At 45.4% G+C, this 17,069-nt stretch overlaps 1 protein-coding gene across 1 annotated transcript in view; it reads right to left on the reverse strand.

The window, feature by feature from the left end:
* LOC108936707 (lipopolysaccharide-responsive and beige-like anchor protein) overlaps window positions 1-17,069 on the reverse strand; it is a 141,267-nt gene that overhangs the window by 29,763 nt on the left and 94,435 nt on the right. Inside the window, exons 41-46 of the mRNA XM_029250163.1 lie at window positions 11,831-11,948; window positions 11,491-11,593; window positions 9,354-9,469; window positions 8,979-9,091; window positions 1,625-1,765; window positions 258-377 (exon numbers count right to left, since the gene is read on the reverse strand). Coding sequence (XP_029105996.1) covers window positions 258-377; window positions 1,625-1,765; window positions 8,979-9,091; window positions 9,354-9,469; window positions 11,491-11,593; window positions 11,831-11,948 — 711 coding nt within the window. The remainder of the gene's footprint in view (window positions 1-257; window positions 378-1,624; window positions 1,766-8,978; window positions 9,092-9,353; window positions 9,470-11,490; window positions 11,594-11,830; window positions 11,949-17,069) is intronic.

The following is a 17,069-nucleotide window of genomic DNA, read 5'->3' on the forward strand; positions in this document are numbered from 1 at the left end:
GCTCCTTTGATCACACACCCACAGACATTTCAAAGGAGAGGGACACGTATTGGTTCTGATTAAACATGATGCCCTTTGGATTTGACAGGAGATGCAGTGATTGCAGACACACGGTATCCCATCAGCCCCTGCAGCCAGAGTGAATTGACAGCTTAATGCCTGAAACCTTTTGTACACCTTCAGACTGGCCAGGAGAGGAGAAAAGTGCAGTAAAAAGCACCAGTGGTATGTGAGGTATGTCTCAGAGTGCACTGTACCTTCACGTCGCACGTGTCCTCCTGGCAGTTTCTCCAGGCCCGGGACATGGAGGAGAATGTCCGGTCGGCATGGTCAAACTTCCCTCCCTGGAAGTTCAGAAAGAAGGTGGCAAAGGGCTCCTGGGGAACAAGAGGATGGAATCAGAATGCAAACAGAGCTCTGTTCTAGCAGAACAACAAAAGAGTTCCTAGAGGATGAGAACAAAAGCCATGCTGGCCACAGGGAACCAGCACACTTCTGTACACGTGACATCTGTCTCCATGTAGGAGGGACATGTTAGGCATTTCTTGTTATGCCTGTTTACATCTCTCATCTCAGATGGACTCAAACACAGGTGCTGGAAACTGTTATACAGAGAAGCTAAACCCTTTCTTTCAATTAGCAGGTAGCACTGGTGCTTCATGGCTCCTGGGCTGTGGGTTCAAATAACATTCAGTCTGTACGAAGCTTAAACGTTCTCGCTGTGTTCATATGGACTTCTTCCAGATGCTCTGGTTTCCTCCCACAGTGCAAAGACATGTATTTCAGGTGACTGGTGACTAAATTGCCCATAGTGTGTATCAGTATACAGTATGTCATGTTTGAGCTAAGCAAAAGCTGTCTTTTAGAACAAAATATGTTCAAGAGTGCCACAGAATTAGCTGCTGACAGTTTAATGAAGAGCGTCAAGCTGATTCGTGGTGAAATTGCAGGACAAATACTTGTCCCCACAGTCCTTGTGAAGACCTGCAGGTGGACCTGCAAGTGAATACATCATCTGGTGGGTCCTGAGTGCTCCTTAAAGTGGATTTGAAGTAAGCTCCTAATGATGCAAGAGCATTGATCTATAACCAACTGGGAGCAGTTATGGGTGTGATCTACTGGTGTAGCAGCAGCGCAGGAAAACGGGGTTTCCGCCCTCACCTTAATACAGTATTGACCCAAATGCTATGCTTGAAAACACACACACTCAGAACATTCACAGTCAGTGCAGAAGGAAAAACAGGTACAGACATGTAGTAATGAGGTGTGACATGCAAGAACAGGTGTACGCATGTTGAAAAGTAAAAAAGCGCTGTTGACATGTCATGGGCCCATTTAAAGTAAATATACACAGGACAGTGTTTCAGTCGCTGTTTAAAGGGAGATGCGTGGCCGTAGTGCAATAACAAAAGAGACAATGCATCGCGCAGATAATTACGCTAATTGCGCCCATCAATCAACCTGACTCTTGGTTGCCCAGAGGTCTGATGCTCACAAAGGGCAGCTGAGATATTATGCCATAAACACCTTTGATTGCCATTTGTGCCGTGAAGCTGCGGCATCATGCCTGCTGGTGTGCTGCTCTATTAGATACGGATGGTGCCGCACGCCTCTGCCTACTTACCACACGGAGCAGCCACATCTGGGTGAAGCCAGAAGTGGAGTAGTGGGTGCCGTAGTGGAACTTGGGCACCTCCTTGTCCTCCCAGGAGTCGTAGCGCTCGGAGAAGTAGGCGGCCCGCCGGGGGTTGAGAACACCTACAGGCTGCCGGTCATAAACACCCCAGTGTATTAGACAGAGAAGTGTAACCCTGCTGTGTTTAAAAAAAGGTAAAAAAAAGACATGAATGTTTTACTGACCTCCTAAAAATCAATGCAATATGAACTGGAGTTATTATTTATTTACTCCTTTGAAGAAGTTGCTTTTATCCAGCTGGATCTTTATGACTGTGCCCGTGGCGGCCTGCTCCGAGGACACTATAACGGGCAGCCTTTTGGAAATGGATCGATACGAAAGAAGTGCCCTACAGAGCTGTTTATGCCACCACTGCGGCCCCCACACAGCGGAAGGAGGGGGCGAGAAGGGCTGGCCCAGAACCTGGGCCGTGGGCCTGACAGTGACACAGTGCTGGTTTACTCCGGGCCACGGCAGCGGAATACATGCTCTAAATTATGCATCACGCAGTTGTGCTGATTTATCGCTGTAATAACATGGAGCTCATTAAAATGAAAGTGCGGCACAGGGGCACCAAGGGTCCTCCTCGCCTCTGGAAGGTACGCGTCACACATCTGGCTGAGACCACGGAGCATCGGCATGGCTTCATGATGGAGGAAGCCATAAGCAGGCAGATACAATAGCCTGCAGGAGCAGCAAGTGGGCAAACAGGTGAGAGGCTCCGCTGTATAACCATACTTAAGGGTAAATTACACTGCCTAATCTTATTATCCGTCAACAGAAAATACTGCATTATCACATTACTTCCTGTTCAGCTCCTGCACCCACCTTGGTGACTAAGGTGTGCGGGCTGATAACCTTACATAAGAAGTCGCTTTGGAGAAAAGCATCTGCTAAATAAAAAAAATGTAAATGTAAATGTTCCGATCTCTCAACATTACATTACTGAAAATGTGTACAAAATTGTCTTATCTTTTTCACATAAAGTACTATTAACTTGTGAGAGTTCCCTGAAAACACTATTGCATAGTGTTCATCAGAAGTTGCCTTGGAGAAAAGTGTCTGTTAAATGAATAAATGCAAATAATGTAAATGTTCTATACAATGATGACTGCAAATATGGGTGGTACGGTGGCACAGCGAGTAGGGCTGATGTCTTACAGCACCTGGGTGGTGCGGGAGGACATAGGTTTGATCTCCACTCGGTCTGTGTGGACTTTGCATGTTCTCCCCATGTCTGCATGGGTTTCTGCCCACAGTCCAAAGACATGATGTTCAGGTTCCCCATAGTGTGTGAGTGACAGAGAGAGTGTGTGTGTTCCACTGATGTATGGATGAGTGACCCAGTGTAAGTAGTGTATCTAGCAGTGTAAGTCACCTTGGTCAATAAGGTGTGTGGGCTCATAACACTACATTTTTCGCTGAGATATAAATCGCTTTGGAGAAAAGCGTCTCCTAAATGAATAAATGTAAATGTAAATGTAAATAAATGTATATACTGTAGTATTCATTAGAAGTCACTTTAGAGTAAACGTCTGCTAAATAAATAAATGTAAGTACCATTATGAAGATAACCAAAAAGTTGAAAAATGCTGTTTCTGGTTACTGCAACGCAGATTATGTCATGTACATTGTCATATACATTATGTCAAAATCAGATTGCAGAGAAGGAGTAGGGAATAGGGAACTTGTAAGATCTCACCGGGCCTCTTACATTTATAAAGATTTACTTATCAGACATGAGTCATGCTTATTTTTCATGTAATGGACACATTTCTGGACTCTGACTGCCACACTACCTGCTGCTCCTGGGTCAGGCTTTGTAGGAATTAAAAGGAATGTAAAGGGATTTAAAGTTTCCCATAATATGTGAGTGGCACGTAAGACAAACATGAGCCCCGAAGACCCATGCGGTGTTAAGAAGCCACAGCCCGAGATGTCTCGGCCGTTCGACACACGAGCAGTGATGGACAGGGCCTAAGAGTGCCTGGCCACAGAGTACGAGCACAGCTCATTTACTCCAACAAAAAACACTGAGGAGACTGACAGAATTCACCGTTAGCACAAAGGAAAACATATTTACAATAAAATGTTCTCTATGATTATTGTCAGGTTGCTTTTTTAAATGACCTTTCATACGAATCGTGGCGAATCAACACTAATGATGTAAAACAGGAACATTTCCACACATCGTACGCCTCCCGAAACCCTCAGCAGTAATCCTTTCACTTTCAATATTAACATTTGTACTTAATGCTCCATTTAAACTATGTAAATACAGGCAGACAAGAAGCATATGGGACCCATCTTGACATCTATGCGGTGCCGCGAACCTCGGTGCGCAACATGGACGGCTCCTGGAAGCACTCAGCTTTATTTTTATAACATGTTAAACTAGAGGACTGAACACGTAGAGGCTGACATCTCTTACATTCATGCAAACACCGGTTACTTGATCCTGTCAAAATCACACATTTATTTTCATTTACTCATTCACATTTATCTATTTGACGTTTCGTTAAAGAGACTTAGTGTTAAGTTGCTTACGGTGATTTACCCATTTATGCAGCAGGGAAATTTTTAATGCATCAGTTTAGGTAGAACCTTGATCAAACGTATGACAGCATGAGGTGGGATACGAACCTTGATCCTTTGCGTCCCTTGAGTCCAGCAGTGGTGTGTCTGACCACTGTACTACCCACAGCCCCATAAATTATAATACAGGGTGAATGTAAAACGTTTACGTTGTGTATTGTTGATATTATTGGGGACACTATAGAAAAGCAAATTGCATGCTGTCCTTCATGCACATGCCATCACTGTGAGGTCAAGGCTGACTGATAATTCCATATGTCACATAAGTGTGCACGTTGGGGTTTTTGCAATCGCTCCCTGTGCAACTAGGCTCAGAGATGAAACCCGTGCAACAATATGAAGCATAGACGAGATCGTTGGCGGATAAGGTCCATGCCTGCATTATGAACACACTGCTCTCTGAAACCGAAAAGGACAAAAACATGCAGTGTCAGCCCCTCCTCTCCTGCGCACCCTGCAGGTGAAAGGGCCTGACGGAGCACAGGACCGCATCACCGAGAGCCCCAGGGGGCAAGAGTGGCAGCCATTCGTGTCATATTGAAAACTACTAAACTAAAAGAAGTAGAAATAAATCAAAAAGGGGAAAAGTGGACAGTGTGTTGGGATCAATGGGAAAAAGAAACGATGGGGCATCGGGGGGCTGGGCCATGTCAGAGTGTTATGTTATGTCTCCCTTTCTCCTAATATAATGTACAAATTGTATTTTTCTGAGATGTATGTTGTTTTGGAGAAAAGTGTCTGCTAAATGAATAAATGTAAATGTAAGAATAGTGGTTAACAGCATCAAATAGAACTTGCAGGACCTGGCTGCTGAGCTATAGCAAGCAAGAGCACTGTGCTCCTATACCTTGAGCCACCTGGTGGTCCCACACACAAGGGGTCCAAAGTCTATCTGTTCTTGGTTTTGGCTCCAGTGTGGTGGAATGAAGACCCTCTGCCCCTCGGCACTGCTGAATCCCTCCCAGCATTCGAGAAGGGTCTCAGACATGTCTTTCTGAGCCACTTCTCTCCTGACCTATTGACAGCTGGATAAATGAGCTCAACACAATCTGCTATGATTATCTATGTATTTGCTATTTAAATGCCACTTCTACAGGCAGCTACTTGAAGGGTGTGAACCAGCAACAAGGTGCTATCAAACACACAAGCTGAGCTTTCATAATTACAATGTTCCTCAGCTGACATTTAGATCCAAAGCATACAGTTTCACCCATTTAAATGAACTGATGTTGTACTGGAGCCCTTCAGGTTAAGAAGCATATAAAGGTTCAACAGATGGGCCATTCTAGGGGCTTGAACTTGCAACCTTCAGCACTTCCTTAATTCCATGCAGACCAAGTTTAAAACGTTGTTAAAGTTCATCTTCACACTCAGTTTGAGTCGCTGGTGCACAGCTGGAGAAAGCATCACCACCAATTGAAAAGGACGAAATCACACAGCAGGAAGAGCTTGCGTATTTCCCCAGCGGAGTATCACGCGATGTGTGTGCTTCCTTGGCTAAGAATGCAGTTCCGCTGAACTTCATGACTCTAATGCATTACTTGTAACTACAACACAGGCATCCCACGGCCATTAATATGGATGCTGCGCGTCTGCTGAGGGAATTAGCCCTCGGAAAGAGCCTCGGCCCCTCATTTATTCTGCCGCTGTGTTACAGACAGACATGCGCTCTATCTTTTCTCCTTAAAAGTAATGTGCCCTTCTTCCACACGTGATTCATTATACACACTCATTGGGTATTTCATGCCATCCAAATGTAAAAGTTTGAGCTCAGCCATTAATTCAGACTTATGTGAGACTGAGGAGACTGCAGGCTGATGGACTTTTCAGAGAGAAGCTAATGGGCCTTTCAGAATCCCAGCGTGGTGGTAGCGACACCTGTATCCTCAGCCTTTGTTTGTCTTGAACTCTGTTTAATATGAAACTCAAGTGGCCAAAATCATAGTTGGACTTCTTAGCTTATTAAGCATAGCTGCCCTAATCTTCTCTTCCAGCCACACGTATATCATGTAGACTGAATCGTGAGCAGACTAACTGAGCCTGTGTTAACAACTGCCTCTCAGAATAGTTAATAACACACAACAGTTAATAGTGTGTGAGTTACACAGAGAGAGTGTGTTCCACTGATGTATGGATGAGTGACCCGGTGTAAGTAGTGTATCTAGCAGTGTAAGTCACCACGGTGAATAAGGTGTGTGGGCTCATAACACTACATAGTGTTCATCAGAAGTCCCTTTGGAGAAAAGCATCTGCTAGATAAATGTAAATGTAACAGTTGGAAAAACTATAAATTGAACGAAAAAATAATTAAATCTAAGTACTGTAGAATCTATGGGGTGCGGTGGTGCAGTGGGTTGGACCACAGTCCTGTTCTCCAGTGGGTCTGGGGTTCGAGTCCTGCTTGGGGTGCCTTGTGACGGACTGGCGTCCTGTCCTGGGTGTGTCCCCTCCCCCTCCAGCCTTACGCTCTGTGTTACCGGGTTGGCTCCGGTTTCCCGTGACCCCGTATGGGACAAGCGGTTCTGAAAATGTGTGTGTGTGTGTGTCTGTACTGCAGAATCTCACCTGCTGTAGCCTATAAGCGACACACAGTGTGAATTCTGTGGCATCTAAGCAGTAGAAAAGTTTGAAGTACAGCATATATGCCGCATTCGTGCAATGAATATTACTGTGTACGAATTTAACAGGCAGACATTTATGTAATTTATGCAATTAAAAATGGTGGTACTGGACAAACTGACTGCCCTTTGACAATCACATCTGTGTCTTTGTTGATGATTTTTTGCTTGCTTTGAGATTTTTACACTGCTTAGGAGAGAACAGAGAATTCAATAAGTTTAAATGTAGACATAGCATATATTTATGTGTGCACATGTCTGAATATATACACACCATATAGGCATGAAAATGCATACATACTCAAAAAGAGAACTGGAACATGATAAGGTGCAGAAAGCCAGACAGGGACTCACGAGGGGCTGCAGGCAGCCTGGTCGCTTGCTGAAAAATCCTCGGTATGAGTGCGTGAACGCAGAACGGCGCGGCCGCGCTAAGTGTAAACGTCATTAATTGGCCCCCCGGGGAGAACAGCGCTGTGACCAGCGGAGCAGGACTCTACTTGACGTGTTCAGACTGCACCGTACCTCTTAACACAATAATTGCCTCCAAAAACAGCACTGCTACAGCACAAAGGAGGAGACCAAGATACCTGCGCTGTGGAAATAACCGGTGCCCAGAAGATATTAGAAAAGAGGGCATTAAGCACAAAGGGGCAGGTAGTGCTTTATTGTGGTACATAAGGTACATGTTTTATTAATCATTTTAGCAGCAAACCGCTGCTCAGTGAGGGCCACCAGAGGTCGGTGTACCGCAGTGTACCGCAGTGTACCACAGTGCTTATGGCGATGACACACCTGAAAAGGACGGGAGTGTGCATTTCAACCCAAGAACGCTACCTCAGATCTTCTGAGGCAGCAGGGGGTTTGAATGTAAAAACACCCAGCCTGGATTGCAGCACAAAGGGCAAAGGAGTCCCAACGGAGGGAGCCGGCTGCGTTTCTCAGCGTCACAATGATGTCTTTCATTTATCAGCAAAGAGCTGACAAACTAGGAGCCCCAGTGACAAGCTGGTTTCACAGCAGGTTGCATGCGGGGGAGAGCTGAGAGCACAGAGGTTAGAGCTACTACCTTTAGACCTAAAAGTCACAGGTTCAAATCTCATCTCTGGCTGTAGTACCCTTGAGTAAGGTACTCACTCTAAAAATTGCTCCAGGAAAAAAATTACTGAATTGTATGAATGGGTAAATAGTTGCAAGCACCTTATTATTGTAAGTCTCTTTAGAAAAAAGCATCAGCTAAATGAATAAATGTAATGCAAGGCCTACAGGTTTGATGTGAGCCTGCTGGTAAACTAAAATCCCAACATTTAAGTGTTCCCTTCCTCTAGGTCTAATGTACTGGTCTTGAGTGCCAACAAATGAAAAACACCTTGAGAACTGTAACTGGGGAGAAAAGACACAGTAATTCAGTCACACTTCGGCACATGCAGTAAGTGTACAAATAGCTCATCCAGAGGCAGATGGCTTATGCCAACATTCAGTCCCAAAGATGGCCATTAACCAGTAACTACACACAGATACTATTACTGCCGCATCCTCAGCAGGCCGTGTTCGCAATTAAACCGGAACATAAGTGCTCCGGCTGGTGCTATTCCATAATCTTCCATAAAAGAACAATAATAATTCCACGGTCATGATGATGGAAGATGACACAACACATTACCACTCACTTAACAACAAACCCATTGCAAGTCGTCTATCGACAAGCGTGCTCTCTTGACGGGAGTTAGGATTTCATCGCACTTACAAGACTTATTTATCTTCAACAAGCGGCAAAAAGGTACGAAAACCGCCCACTAACCCTAGCTTAACAAAGATGCTTGTTACTTGCGAAGATGTTTAGCTGTGAAAGGAAGCGTACATTCAGCAGAATTCCTGGTGGTTAACGTTACCTGAAGAGCGATGGTGACACTCTTGGCAGGGCATTGTTGACTCGGGTACCCAGATGAGAACTGTTAAACTGCATAGCCGTGCACTATGTTAAGTTGGACTATCAAAGGGTGTTCCCTGTGTCCCACAAGGGCTCTGGTTGAGTTTGTGTGTGTCTGTGTGTGAGTGCGTGTGTGTGTGTGTGTGTGTGGGGAGGTTACCTTGGACAGGTCTCTGAAGTTACTGGGTGATGTCAAGTCCAGCTCTTCGCTTTCGTAATTGCTTATGACCCAGGGGAAAACTGGATACTGACTTAAATCACAGTATGTTCGCCCTGAGAATCAGGTCAGAGAGCAGATTGCACTCATCACACAGTGAAGGCATCACCACTACCACCCCCCCCCCCCCCCCCCACAAAGGTCCACCAAGTCAGCACACAACACATTTTATGAAAGAATTAAGTGATGGCAAAAGCACAACTGGACCGAAAAAGAAAACAGAACACAGTTCAAAACAGTAGACAGGACAATATCAGCTCAACAGAACAGTAATATAGCTGCTCCGGTTGTGGTCATATTGACTGCATAGCACCACACCTGAGATGGTGTTAAGGAACATGAGGTACTCGAAGTTGGAGATGTCCCGGCGCTGCCATCTCTCAGTCATGTTGGACTCCTTGAACAGCTGCTTGGGCCTGGCCAGTGAGACGCGCCTGAGGAAACCACGAGGGTATGAAAGCATGGAGATGTGACATCACATTACATTTGCATTTATTCATTTAGCAGACGCTTTTCTCCAAAGCAACGTACATCTCAAAGAAAATACAATTTGTGCATTACATTAGGAGAAAGAGACATAGTTGCAAACGTGTGATTCTACAGTTAGTTTCTTTCCACCACATGCACAAATGTTCATCACACGAGTAGCTGCATAAAACTTTACCAGAATATCGATGATTCCTGATCACCTTCCTAATAGTTTTTTTAAGATACATATAAACATTTACATTAGATGACATTATATTACATTTAATTAGAGAAGACTTTGCGGTTGTCCAGTCCCAACGAGGAAGGGACAGTGGATACTAAACGGAGGAAAGGCACAGGCTGGACTGACACACCCAGGGCAGGGTACAGCAAGCAGACGTTCACAGATCTGTTACTGCGGCAACCACATCAATAAGACAATAAAAAATACTGGAAAAACTGGATCAAATATGAATAAATTTACCAATTTATCACAGCACAGGCAGTCTAATTTTTAAAGGAAAATTAGCACATCAAATTCTGAATCTCATATAAAAGTGTTTACAAGTACAAACATCCTCCTTAGCTATAAATTCCTGTTACTGAGCATGCAATGAATTTCTTGAGTATGTTAATCTGGAGAAAAGCAGGTAATAACTGCTCCTTTCTTTCCAAACGCGAGAGATCCTGTTGCTGGGTGGGGAAATTTCTGTCCTTGAACATGATGTTTGCCAGGCCTAAAACTAATGGCCTGCAATCTAATTAAAACAATGGCAAATTAAGGTATTAATCAATGTCACGGTGCAAGATTATAGTCATTATGGCTCTCAGGCTGACCCTCTAACTCTGTTCCTCTTCACTTTCCTGTTCTGCTTAGAAGTGCTGGGAAATAAAAGAAGCAGCAGCTTAGAACTAAAAGAAAAAAATAAACATTAAAACATAACATCAGTTGGCATGAAGGCAAAAGCATGGACTCTGGGTAATGTCATTCTGCCCGACTGCTGATGGTGCTACTACAGTTCAAACAGGTGTTAAAATATAATCCCTGAAATCTGGGCAGTGTCGTTCCGCATGATCGGCGACTGCTTCAATACAGCTACGAGAAATCACCATTGCTGCGCTTGTGGCATCGTTCCGCAGGACACCTCGACACACCACAACCACTGTAAGGTAAACAAAAAGTTGCCCAAGTTATACCTGCACATTAGTGGTTACCATACAAAACACTAAACAGGAGGGTAATGTCTGCGCGGAACTTTGCTCATTATGCTTCGCTGAGCAGGACAGATTTCTTACTTTCTTATTGCTGGGTTTCTCATCTTGTTTTTTTTGCCCTTTTTAGTGGGCCCTGATTTTACGGTACAGAACCGCCTAGGGTCAGCTGGTCCGGCTATACGTTTCAATAAAGAAAGGACAAATAAATATGTATCGTAACGTAAATAAGTTAAACGGTGTTTGTGTGAAGGTAATTACAGCGCATTATGGGCAGGAAGGTGGGAAACCCACCCTTCACCTTCCTGTGTAAACGAGCACTCGGACCTGGTTGGTGTGAACCGTGACCGTGTGGACGCAGAGTAAGAGGAGGGGTGCCGCAGCGCAGCCCCACAGACGTGCACATGGGTGGCCGACGATGGAGGGTATTTACGATCATGGTTAAACACTATTTACGTGTGAGGAGACACAATGCCACACTGACTGTTACACGCGCGGTGATGAGTAACACTCACATCCCAGAATTCCGAGCCTCGGGTCCTTGCTTGGAGCCACAGAATGGCGCGATGAGACTTAACAGTGAAGCAGGGAAAATGCTTAACTAGATTATTGTATCCCATTACCTTATTCACTCCTGCTTATCGTTCAGATGCATTTTTCATTGTGATTTAAATAAAATTTGACCCACTTAAAGAGTTGAGTTGTTTGAAGAGTGCAGCAGCGAGGCACTTTCGGGAGTTTGATCCAACAGTTGCTTGGCCCCTGCAGACCTCACCTGGACTGTGGGAGCCCGTAGCTGGTGCCCACACCGACACACGGCAGACGCTGCACCACCTTCTTCACCGTGGTCTGGTCAGCGAAGTTGAACATGACCGCTGCTGCTCGAACAGGACCAGAGGAGCAAGTTTTTGAGGAAACCTCACCCTGCCTTCTTGCAGGGGCACACATTCCAAGCAAAATAATAATCCAAATAAAAGAAGCCAATAATAATTGCCCCACAAGACTAAGACAAGCACTTTTTTTCTGCAGCATGCACTGAAAACACGATGGGCAGAAAATAATAAAACCAACACCAAAAGGGAGAGGAGGAGAGAGAAACACAATCGATCGCTTACTCCTGTTGGCCAAGAAGATCTCCAGGGCCGTGTTCTGCAGCAGGTACCGTCTCGAGAAGATGGCTCGAATTTCGGTGAAGAGCCACTTCCCATGCAGGCCCTCGGTGTAGGCCAGGACCTGGAGGAGGGTGCAGACACAGAATTTTCTTTTTTTACGTCAAGCGTGTCCCTCGTCAGCCTCTAAACTGCACATCACAGCTCTTGTCTACAAAATAAACAGACACTGAGATTCCACTGTTGGCATCCAGCTAGAAACTAAATTAATGCAGTTACATCACACTTGTTTATGTTTGGTCGCGCTGCTTTTTCCACCTCTGAGCCCCTGTTACTTGGATACACAAGCTCATACACACAGCTTGCTGAGTAGTTGTACTTTTTATCTGCAGCATCATCTTCAGGCTTTCTTAAGATAGCTTTGACTTTGCGTCTCTCACCCTTGTCAACATCGAAAGCCTAAGTGAAAGAGCATGGAGGTCAAACCCAAAACCGACTACGGTAAGATGTACAGCATGTAAGTCAGCAAGATGAGGCTGTTCCAGGGGTCTCGGCATCAGCTGCAGTGGTCATTGAAGGAAAGGCACGAAAGCGGAAGGTAGGTGCGAAGCAGCCGAGACGCTCCTCTCATCTCCAGCTCTGCGGCGCTCAGTTAAAAGGGGATTATGTAGGACGGTGGTGAGCAGCAGCCCTTCAGCCGACTGCAGTCCAGCACCAATCGGGGAACCTCACACTGCCACTTCTGTCTGCTCTGCCTCACGTCTCCCTTCTCAGTTCAGCAAAAAGCGATAAGAGATAAGTGTGGTTTGCATGGAGAGCTGGTTGTTAATGTAACCCGAGCCATTTCTGTGAGTGCGACTCTTGTTGCTACAGGTGAGGATCTGTACACTTTAAAGCAACAGTCTGCTTTTTACAGCAAAATGCTCCTCCTATTACACACACTCTAACTGCAAAATGTATTGTGACATTGCCTCGCAGTCGATACGGTAGTCATAAGAGTAACTGCACTACACCTGAATGCAATTGCTCTTATGACTTCTGCATTTCATGGGTTTGAATTCCACTTCCTGCTGTAGTACCCTTGAGCAAAGTAAAGTAAAAATGACCAAACTGTATAAATAGGTAAATCACCGTAAGTAGTTCAACACGGTAAGCCACTTTGTGAGGGCGGGAATCAGATAAATGAATAAATAATCACTCTGCAACAAATAAAAGTACCCAGAATTTGTTAGAGACACCAGGGACCTCAAATTATCTGTGGAAAAAATGTCATTAATTCAAAATAAAAAAAAAATTAAAAAAAAAATAAAAACCACATTAGCAATAATTTATGCACCAAATATGTATGGAATTTTATTTAGCTACGTATGTATTGTCTCTCTGCTTCAAATCAATTTATCCAAATAAGCATCTTAGCACACAACGAAAACGTGACTGTGATGCGATATTTCTCTTGTAGGTTGAGATATATGCGTGCCTGCGTGTGTGTATTTGTAAAAATCTGTAGAATTTAAAGTAACATTAAAGGCCAAGTATGAGGAGAAGAACAGCTCGACCGAGCGACGCAGGGGTTAAGCAGGAGTTTGCAATGAAGGTTTCTGTGCGCATCTCCACCTTCCACTCACTCTGAAGGTAAACACCACCAAACTGTCCCACTCTGCTGCCGTGACCTGAAATGTGGAGAGGGCCTAAAGAAGGCCGACTCTGCTCGTGTCACCAAGAAAAGGTTTGAGCCGCTTCGCAGAACCGGCAGCAACGGAGCAAGGCGGTGCACTCGGGTCCTCGGAGGCATCGGAAGCACGTGCAATTGAAAATGACCCGAAGAAGGCAGACGAGAGGCAACGGGAGCGTGTACGTGCGTAAAGATTAATGAGCTGCAGTAAACACCTTGGCGGCGGGAGCCTCTGAGCCCCACGTGTGCTAAGAGCGATAAGAGTGCGGTGTTGAAACAGCCAGTGTCAGTGGCACTGGGCTCGGTACGTTGCGGCAGCACTTCTGTGAGATGTAATAAGCAGACAGTGAAACATTTAATCTTACATGTCACCACTAACTGCACAAAGTGGACTAGGGACGCATTACACCAAACATCCATATTGAGTCCCGGCTTAATACACTTCAAGCTCCGGAGGAAAAATGAGGATCTGAAGTTCAATTTGTATGCCGGAATTAACCATTTCCGCATGACTAACCGAGTTAAAGGAGAACGGCTCAGGCTGCAGAATTACATTTTTGTTGAATGAAGTGGGGTGAAAGACAGAGCAATGAAATTAATGAGCTTAAGCAAGAGAGGTGATCAATCAAACTCAGCCAATGGACGCCCCGAGGCAGCACACAATGCGAGGAAAAACACTAACCCTGGGAACAACTTGTGTGTGTGTGTGTGTGTGTGTGTGTGTGTGTGTGTGTGTGTTGCGTATGTCTATGTATGCGCTGAAGCGCTCCCCCGGTGCCACCTTAACCCCTAATACACTATCAGTGTGTTCCCGCTACAGTGTGCCACTACAGCAAACCAGCTCACCTTCTTGCTAGAGCAGCAGCAGAACACAAAGTAAACTACGAGTCAAAAGTTTGAGTACAACCTGGGCAACAGCTGTGCGGTGGCAGTGGACAGAGTGGTGAGAGCAAAGCAGCATACAGGTGTCCTACATATGTGTGAGCTGGTGTAGGAGAGCTGGGAAAAGACGGCGCCTCATTTCCTCACCACACTGGTGGTGAACTCTTTACACTGGTACCACGGAGAACAGCCACCATCGCAAAACCAGCCACTGCTTCAAGAAGAAAAAACACACACACAAACACACATTGTCTGAAACTGCTCGTCTCATGCGGTGTCGCAGGGAGCCAGGGCCTAACCTGGCAACACAGGGGGTAAGTCAGTCCGTCGCAAGGCACCCCAAGCGGGACTTGAACTCCAGACCCATCAGAAAGCAGGACCTGGTCAAACCCACTGCGCCACTACACCCCCACAACAAAAAACATGCCATCGAAGAAACAAAATGCAAATTGCAAAATGCAACATACAGCACTGAAAATACAGGTGTCAGGTTTGGCTTTTTGAGCCTAGATGAGACCCCCTGTACATCCAGATATGTTATTGCACAGTCCTCTCTCTTGCCTAGACTGATCCAGTTGGCAATATGCCAATCTGTCAGTGAGCCCATCAAATAAACACTAATCTTAATGGGCCAGCAGTTGGTGTAGTGGTTACAACTGCCTCCTTGTACTAATGGGATAGGGGGTTTGAACCCCACTCCCGCTGCAGTAACTTTATTCCAGGTACTCTACTTAAAACGATACAGTAACAATGACCCTGCGGTATCCACAGGTAAATCAGTGTAAGTAACGTTGAGAAAACTGAAGCTAAACAAATGTAATGCAAATGTAGTGGGGGCTGTGGTCCCTGTGTACCCACCACACAATGCAGAGGCCTTCCGCAGCTGCAGCAGAGACCACCTGCCCTGCCCGGGGACCACCGAGAGGATTTGTTGGATTTACATTAAACCCAAGAAAAAGAGATACTCACACAGCATAGCACACAGCTCCCCATTAGCATACAGCTACTTGAGCAACAGCATCGCTGAACAGAACATGGTACATGGTGAACAGAAATACATTATATTAAAAAAAGTTTTCTTTTCTTTTAACCTCAGCAACACTTTCAGAAGTGCACACACACACACACACACACACTTTCAGAACCGCTTGTCCCATACAGGGTCACGGAGCCTAACCCGGCAACACAGGGCGTAAGGCCAGAGGGGGAGGGGACACACCCAGGACGGGACGCCAGTCCGTCGCAAGGCACCCCAAGCGGGACTCGAACCCCAGACCCACCGAAGAGCAGGACTGTGGTCCAACCCACTGCGCCACTGCACCCCCTACTTTTCAGAAGTGCATTTAAACTATTTCACTTTTGGTCCACCAGTAAGACAAAGTCTTACTAAACGTCTAAACTACCGTACATGTGAAAGTGGAGCAGTTCAGTACAAGTCCAACACAAAGGAGCTCCACTCCCAGCTCTGCTTTTATTTCACTCACATTGCAAGACGTTTTAGCCACAAAAGTATTATGCAGCAAAAAAGCTGTCTTTGGGCAATGCAATGCAGTGGTGCTACAATGAACACTAAACCCAATGTCTTTGTCTAAGATTCATCTTTTAGTATCAAATACTGATCCAGCAGCTCTGACATCTCAGGGCTTCACTGGTGCTTCTGTGGAACTATAAAGTGGAAGGTACGGTCCTGCAGTTTTGGGGACGAGGCCCTCAACGCTCCCCCCCCGACAGGAGTAAGAGATGAGACCCAGCTGGATGCATACATGGGCCACTGCTACACCAACAGCATGTGTGTTCTTTGCTCTAAACCTGTGCTTTAAAAAAGAACAAAGTGTGGAGGAGACCAACTACAGCTCTACTTCATTAACACCTTGTTTCGCGACGTACCACACAGTGCTTCCACGAGCGCCCGCCGTTCGAACCCGTGCAGGGCCAGCTGTGAGCCGCAGGGAAAGGAAAACATATGAAGGGCTACGCACACAGCAGCAGATGGAATAGTCCTGTCAACTCACCTTACGCTTTTAAGACCATAAAGCCAGGTGTTTGGTGACAGGTAAAAAATGGAATGTGTTTTACTGGATTTCCTTTTCATGTATGTACATTACTTATCCACTCCTCTAACTTACTATCCTTAAGCACTTTGTCCAGGTCAGCATCAGAGCGCTATTAGCCTATTTTGGAGGAGCAAGGCTAAGTGCAAGGCTACGTGTGGAATACCCTGGATGAGAGGCAACATATAATTATTACTAGTAATATTATTATTATTATGGGGATAGCTGGTAGTGTAGTGGTTAGAGCTGCTGCCTTTGGATCCAAAGGTCACAGTTTCAATCCCCACCTCCAGCTGCAGTACCTTTGAGCAAGGCACTTACCCTGAATTGCTCGCGTAAAATAACCCAGCTGCATAAATGGGTAAATAATTGTAAAGTAGCTTAACGTCGTAAGTCGCTTTGGAGCAAAGCGTCAGCTAAATGAATAAATGTAAATTATCTGACACCTTAGTCCAATGCGACTTACTGAGACAGATTAATGCATGGAAAAAACGCTAACTAAGTCACACAGGAAACAGGTTCTTGTCTAAACCTGAAAAGTGCTTTTGAATTCTTTCAAAGGACCTAAAAAGGGACTTATCGGGTGTATGATCCAGGACCCAACTCTGTATCTACAGGAAACGGTCAGCCTGACATCAGA

The sequence above is a fragment of the Scleropages formosus genome, chromosome 3 (assembly GCF_900964775.1).
Source record: "Scleropages formosus chromosome 3, fSclFor1.1, whole genome shotgun sequence".
Classification (NCBI taxonomy): domain Eukaryota; kingdom Metazoa; phylum Chordata; class Actinopteri; order Osteoglossiformes; family Osteoglossidae; genus Scleropages; species Scleropages formosus.